The 7016-nt window shown below is 53.3% G+C and overlaps 1 protein-coding gene across 1 annotated transcript; it reads right to left on the reverse strand.

Moving 5' to 3' along the window:
- Nucleotides 1–1418: 1418 nt before the first annotated feature.
- Nucleotides 1419–3815, reverse strand: RTN4RL1 (reticulon 4 receptor like 1). The gene is made up of 2 exons (XM_066333707.1): nucleotides 3795–3815; nucleotides 1419–3553 (listed from the first exon to the last, which is right to left on the reverse strand). Exons 1-2 carry the CDS (start codon nucleotides 3813–3815, stop codon nucleotides 2117–2119), a joined length of 1458 nt encoding a protein of 485 aa, XP_066189804.1. The 3' UTR covers nucleotides 1419–2116.
- Nucleotides 3816–7016: the final 3201 nt, after the last annotated feature.

A 7016-nucleotide genomic window follows, 5' to 3' on the forward strand; every position in this document is an offset into this window, starting at 1 on the left:
GCTTGCTGGAGGCCGTGCCCCTCCAGCTTCCCACTCTTGCCATCCAACTGCTGGTAAACACAAGTGCATCGGGGAATTTTCTGTTCTCTTTTCACTGGGAATCTCCCTTTTCATTTCCAGATACCTCCAAGGGATCTGCCACTGTGTAAGTACCCTCTCCCCTTCCCCACAGTGGTTGGGAGAGCAGATTTCCCTAGCTGGCCCATTCTTCCTGGAGCTAGTTGTGTGTCTGATGAAAAACTCCAGCTGTTTTCTTCAGGATTTCCAGCCCCACACCTGAACCCCACACACAAGCTCAAAATACCGCCACTGAAATATGGTTACGGAAAGAACAGGAGCCTTTTCTTGTCCAAGATCACTTTTATTTCCCCTGTTGCATTAACTTCAGTGTCTGTTTGGTCTCACACATCCACGCTGACAGGGAATTCACACCAACTGCAGAATTTGGGCAGCACCTCCCCGAGCCCACAGTGGAGCTGCTGGCCCTGCCATGCCCCCGACCAGCAAACACATCCCTTCAGCACATGGTTTAAACCAGAGGAGGGGAACAGGATGCCCGGCTCCCTCCCCTCCACCTCCCCACTACCCCCTTTGTACAGCTCTCTTGGACCACAGATTTCCCTCTCCTGCCACGGACCAGAAACCTCGGGCACCGCGCTTCTCGACGGTCCTCTACAAGCTGTAGTTTCCCCCCTTCCAGAATCTGTTCCTTTTAAGAAACAAAACCTCTCCTGACTCTGTCAGGTCTGTCTGCAGCCTGGCAGCTGCTCCTTGCTGCCCCAGTGAAAACCTTAGTCCAGCTATAAAGGTCCTCACGCCACGGCTGGGAAGCTCCTCTCTGCCTCCAGCCCCAAAACCAGCCCCTTTCCTCCCCGGGGCCTCGGAGTGCTCTCCGGAGACAGAGCTCTATGGCTCTATTTATTTGGGCTAATTAATATCTCTCTCTCTCTCTCTCTCCCCCCACCCCGCCAGTTACAAATTAGGATGTAAGGGTGAATTTTGGCTCTCTGGGTATGGACTTTGCTGCATCACACATAACCACACCCCCAACCCCTGCCAAAGTTTAGTGCTCTGAATTGCTGAGAACATTGGTCCGTTGTGGTTCCCCCGCGTGTAACTGAGCCCGCCCGATGGCTTTCAGCATCTGTAGGCACTGCTGCCGGTTTGTTTTCTCAAGGAAAAAAAAAATCATATACTGGTCTGCTATAAATTCAATAATACAATCCTTAGTTCTGAAGATACAGTTTCCATATAGTTTATAAACATTGTAAGACATACATATGGATAATTGAGGGGAAGAGGGGGAGCCTGTGCAATTGTTGGGGTTTTTTTTCTCTGATGTGTGAACATGGTTACAAAAAACACACCTCCTGCGGGTACCTCATTTCTTTATGTGTTGGGTTTGTTGGGGTTTGGGGTTTTTTTTTGTTTGTTTGTTTAATTCCACCTCTAATCAGTCTTTCCTTTGGTAGTTGGCTACTCCAAGCTCAGCAGGCAAGCCCTGTTCTGCTGTAATGCCTGAGATATTCAGGGGTTTGAGATTGTCTTCTAAGAGATTCCCACCCAACTTTGGCCTCTGGGTTTGGAGCCAAAAGGGCTAAAACGTGGGAGAACCAAATGTCCTTATTACATCGGCATCAGTGTCCTTGCACTCACTTTCAGAGAGAAACAGTGTAGGCTTAATCGGTGATGGTTTTTACAGCAATTATGTTCCTTTCGGTAATTGGAGGGGTCGTTCGGAGCGCTCTCAAACGAACGGGATTTCACAAGAGCGTGGATACAGTCCATTTGTCCAGGTGTTGTCACCGACGAATTGGTTACCGTCCCCGTTATCTGCTCTTTGTAAGGTTGGCTTTTTTTGTTGTTGTTGTTGTTAGGTGCTCGGTTAGGCTGTTTGTGACAAGGTGTGATAATGCCTTTTAATCTGCTCCCGCTGCGCTCGGCACAGTCCGGCCGGGCACGGAGACAACCCTCAGAAGCCGAGACAACGTTCTTCCCCTTCGCCAGGCCAACGCTGAGCCACGTACAAAAAAAGAAGAAGAAAAGAAACTCTGGTCCTTTGTAGATTGGGTGGCAGTAACAGCTCCGCTCCGTCCGCGGCCAGGGGAAGGGGGGCTCAGCGGATGACGGCCGCCAACACCACCATAAAAACCAGGAGGGACGCCCTGAGCCCCGGGCAGCCGGCGGCCTGCTGGACCCCGCTGGGCGGGCGGATGGGCGTCCGCCGGGTGCACTTACCCTTGCGCTTGGGGGACAGCGTGGGCATGGCCCCGAAGCTGTATTTGTGCTGATAATCAGGCACATAGTCTGGCACCTCCTGCCCGTTTTTGCGCGGCCCCAAGGACACCGGCTTGGAGGTTCGGTTACGGCTTTTGTGGCTGGTGCAGTTCTTGCCGGGTTTGCGGTAGCCCGGCCGGGAGCCGGGGGGGCCGGCGGGCTGGTTGCTGTGCAAACTGTTCTCAGCCCCTCGCTCCTTCCCCTTCTCCTTGGAGGACTGGTGAGGGTGGTGGGATTTGGAGGCTCCTCTGTCCGCTGTAGAGAAGGTGTGTGTTTTCATCTGATGGAGCGACTCGGACCCTGAACAGTTCCTAAAGTCTTCTGCTCTTAGCACCTTGAGGTCCTTGCCGTGCATCTGCTCTGGGGACTCGCAGATGACGCTGGAGCTGGAGCCTCTGAACCTGTGCAGCCATTCCCAGAGGGAACGGGCTTTGCAGTCGCAGCTCCATGGGTTCCCATTCAGCCTGAGAAACTCCAGGGCTCCCAGGTGGGCCAGGCAGTCCCCCTGCAGCTCCGAGAGGCTGTTATTGAACAGGAAAAGGGTGGTCAATCTTCGGAGGTCATGAAAAGCCCGCCTATGAATCCACTGCAGCTGATTTTGATGGATGAGCAGCCGATCCAGGTTTATTAGTCCCCTGAACGTGTTCTGATGGAGGCTCCAGAGCTTGTTTCCATGGAGAAAAAGATGGCTGAGGTTAACCAAGTCAACAAAAATATCATCCTGAAGGAACTCGATGTGGTTGTCTTGCAGGTAAAGGTATTGCAGGTTGTGGAGGCCACCGAAAATCCCGCTGGGGAGGGAGCTCAGCCCGCACTTGTACAGATACAAGGCGTGGAGTTTCACCAGCCCTTGGAAAGTGTCTGCAGCTAAAGCCCTTAAGTAGCGGTTGTCCCCCAGGTCCAGCTCTTCCAGGTTGACGAACCCGTCGAAGGTGTTGGGGTCGATGAAGGTGATGTTGTTGGAGTAGATCCAGAGGGTGACCATGGAAGGGCTGAAGTGGCCCCTCAGCAGCAAGGTGATCTGGTTGTTTTGGAGGAAGATCCTCTCGCTGTCCTCGGGGATGCCCTCGGGGATGGTGACGAAGTTGTGAGCCTGGCAGCTGACGGTCATCGGGGAGGGGTAGCACACGCAGTCGGTGGGGCAGCCCAGGGCACCGGGCACCTTCAGCCCCAGCAGCACCAGCAGCAGCTCCGCAAACCCCCCTGTGCGGAGAGAGGGGAGAGCGGCGTCAGCGGGAACCGGGCACCTCCCGCCCACCCATCGCTGCTGTGGTGACTATTCCGGGTGAAAAACGCCCCCAATTAGCTCAGCCCTCCTCTCTGCTCATGAATTACCCACGCGGCTGTGATGAGTAGGCTCATCACCCACGGCAGTTAAAACGTGATGTATGGAGTACTCCCTGCCTCCTCTCCCTGCCTGCAACAGGCGCCTGGTTGTGTTCCCAGCCCGGAACAGGCAGGAGAAACTTTCTCGGCGAGAATTCATGCTGGCAGCGCAGGCAGGCAGAGCCCCTTGCCTGCAGGCAAGGGAACGCCATGGTGTGAGAGCAAACAGAGGAAATTTAAACCCTCGCAGGTGCCCCCCACTCCTCCTGAAATGCATCTGTTAAATCGCCTGCACATATCGGAGAGGAAAAGCTGCAGAGATTCGGCAGTTCCCAGCGAACCACCTAAAATTACACGCGTGCAGTGCATCCCACTCCCCCCAAAGGCACAGACCCATCCCCACCGTCTCCTTTCACTACAGTCGTTAGACACCACCATCCACCCCGAAACCCGAGCGATTTACAGGGAAATATGTTGTCAGCAGTTGGTGAAAAAGGCTGAGCCGAAAACTCCGTTTGGAAGTGGGATGCTCAGACATATTTTTAAATGGATGTCCTGTGGCAAAGCATATTGCATCCTCTAATGCTACAGTACGTGCCTGTGACTGGGGCTTTCTCGCAGCAGAGAGGCAGAGAGCGAGGCAGAATCACATCCCCTCCCTCTGCTCAGCTCCCGGAGCTCCGGTTTCACCGCCCCGCTCTCGTCTCGCTCCCACTCCTCGCACCAGGCTTGCTTTCAGGCTATTCCTTCTGCGCCGAGTGGCTTTTCAGACTCATTGCACCAGACTTGTCATTTCTCATTCAGATTTTCCTCCTAGATTTGGCTTTTTCCTCTTACATGCAAAATTTGCTCATGTCTAATGAATTCTGCCTCTGGACTTCACGGGGAAAAGGAGTAGCAGCGGAGCAGCGCACAGCTGCCGGTGCCATCCTGCCCACCAGTCCTACTCAGCTTGTAATAATGTGAAAAACGAGAGTGGAAGTGGAGTTCATCTCTAATTACTCCACGTCGTTATCACCAGCTAGTCCAAGAGCTGGGACCCCTTGGGCTTTTACAGTCCCTCTTTTCAGTGCCTAATACGAGTTGGAGGCACAAAAACCTCACTGTTTCCTTATTAATTGTGTTTGAAATATAACTGTGTGCTTGCTGTTGCCTTTTCCCTGGTATGGAGATCTATTGCCATTTAGTTAACAGCAGGTGGACCCGTCCATCTAGACCCATCCTTTCAAGGCAAAGTTGCCACATATTTTAGATAAACTGGGTTATTCAGACTCTCCATAAATCACCAGTAAGAGCCAGTCATCGCTGACTGGGCGGTTAATAGGAAAAAAAGAAAATAGCATCACTGCCCAAAGCATCGGATCAAGCCTTGCCTGGGAATGGGAATGAGGGGGATGACTTCCAGGAGCTGCCCTTCAGAAACGAAGCATGGGCCACCAGGAGGGATGTCTCATCCCTGCACCACTGCCAAAAAGGGCTGGTGAGTCGGGAACGCTGAATTCGCGACAACTCCTACGGCTGTGTAGGAAAGGGAACACTCTCCAAAGTCACTGCCGTAGCATTTTGGCTTTGCTGTCGTGCCTGAGCGAGGGGCTGCGCTGGTGGGAGCATCGTGCTGACTACCCTGCCAAAACGGGAGCCCTGGCTGCCACTCACAGCCTGGGAAACAAGCAGTATCCTGAGGATACTGTGATTACCCTACAATGGGAGAGGTAAAGCAATGTTTGCAGATATATTCTTTAACTCGAGGATGTGCTTCACTGAGGTGGGATGGCTCCACGTCCCCCGTCTTACCTCAGTGACACCGGAGCACGGGCGCCTTCCGTAGGTCTGATGTTTATTAGCAAAACCCTGCCAGGCACAAGTGCTGTGACGATCTCCCACATGCAGAGTCTGTTATTGCAAATACCAAATCACAAGGGCCTGAATCAATAAACCATCTCCCAGCTACACGCAGCAGGTTGGAAGATTACATATTGCTTCCAAACAACAGTTTTATGCGCTCTTCCGTGACACGACAGTTGCCAGGCTAACGGGATTACTGACAGGAGGTGGAGCCGGGCAGGGATCTGGGAGCATACAGGATTTCACATATAGGGATGGTGATGACAGGAGGCTGTTAGCAAAGCGTGGTGATGGACCAAGGCAGCCCAGGCCTCCCTGGAGCATGGCCAAGGTAGAGGCTCCTGCCGAAAGGGAACGCAGCGTTTAACAGCTCGCTGCCTGCAGGGATAACTCTGGAGGTAAAGGTCAGAGGGAACTGAGTTCATCTCTTTAATTAACAGGCGGCTGTGAGTTAATGGCTGGAGCTCCTATGGAGAGAGAGATGGGATTCCTGCAGCCAGGGATGCTGGTGAGGATAGGCTGGGGTTGTCACTGGTTCTCAGCTTCCCGAGAATAGGATGGTGGGAAGAAAAGACAGGGGTGTCTTTGCCCCTATTGCAACTTGGGATAAGAATAATGGGGAAACAGAAGGATGGACACTTAGAATAAAAAGGGTGAACAGGAGAGCAGGACTTGGATAGGGAGTAGGATTACATTAGGCATAACGAAGGAATTCTTCCTCGTGTGTTTGGTGAGGCCCGGGCACAGGCTGCCCAGAAAAACTGTGCCTGCCCCATCCCTGGAAGTGTCCAAGGCCAGGCTGTGTGGGGCTTGGAGCAGCCTGGTCTAGTGGGAGGTGTCCCTGCCCACGGCAGGGGGTATGGAACTAGATGTTCTTTGAAGTGCCTTCCAACCCAAAAAATCTGTGATTCTATGAAGATCTGGACTCCCCAGTGGATGCACACAAGGCCTGTGGTCTCATCAAGGAGGCCTTCCCTCCAAGCCTGTAATACCTGCTGACTGCATAGTGCTGTGAGAAGCTGCTCCTGGCATGCTCTGGGACTGGTCCCAGTTTAGATCTGGGAATGAGACCCCAAAATGCAAAGAGGCTGTGGCCATGGAGCCATGAAGCTCCTGAGGCTGGTAACACCGGCACTGGGATATCCAGCAGCCAAATCCCACTGGGGTGTGACAGCCAGGAGCACTTGGGTCTCACTGGGCTTCCCAGCCTGGAAAACACCTTGGGAGCCTCCTGAGAGGCCCCAGCCCAGCTCTGCTGAGAGTTTGACCCTGTCTAACTTGTTATTCCTGACTCAGCCCTTTCAACTTCATCTTGTAAAGGTTGTGAGGCACACAGAGGGTCACCAGCCCGAGTGTCAGAGCTCACCGGGGAGGGAGAGCTTCAAAAGCAGCACGGAAAAATCCTCCAGAAACCTACTGGTGAAGTGAGTAAAACCAAATCCCTGCTGACATGGATAAAACCAGCAAAGGGGTGTTTATCTCCTGCCTTTCTCCCACTGACATGCTGTGTCACCCCGGCCTCTGCTCGCCGAGTCCTTCTGCTGCCTCCTGCTCCTGACTGAGGTTTC

This window comes from Sylvia atricapilla, chromosome 20 (assembly GCF_009819655.1).
Source record: "Sylvia atricapilla isolate bSylAtr1 chromosome 20, bSylAtr1.pri, whole genome shotgun sequence".
NCBI lineage: Eukaryota > Metazoa > Chordata > Aves > Passeriformes > Sylviidae > Sylvia > Sylvia atricapilla.

What these genes read in the sequence shown, in the direction of transcription:
- RTN4RL1 (XM_066333707.1), bottom strand. Translation starts at nt 3,815, where the DNA reads ATGGCGTTCCCTTGCCTGCAG. An exon ending in TGGCGTTCCCTTGCCTGCAG is followed by an intron (nt 3,554 to 3,794) that starts GCAAGGGGCTCT and finishes CACCCGGAATAG; the next exon opens with TCACCACAGCAGCGATGGGT.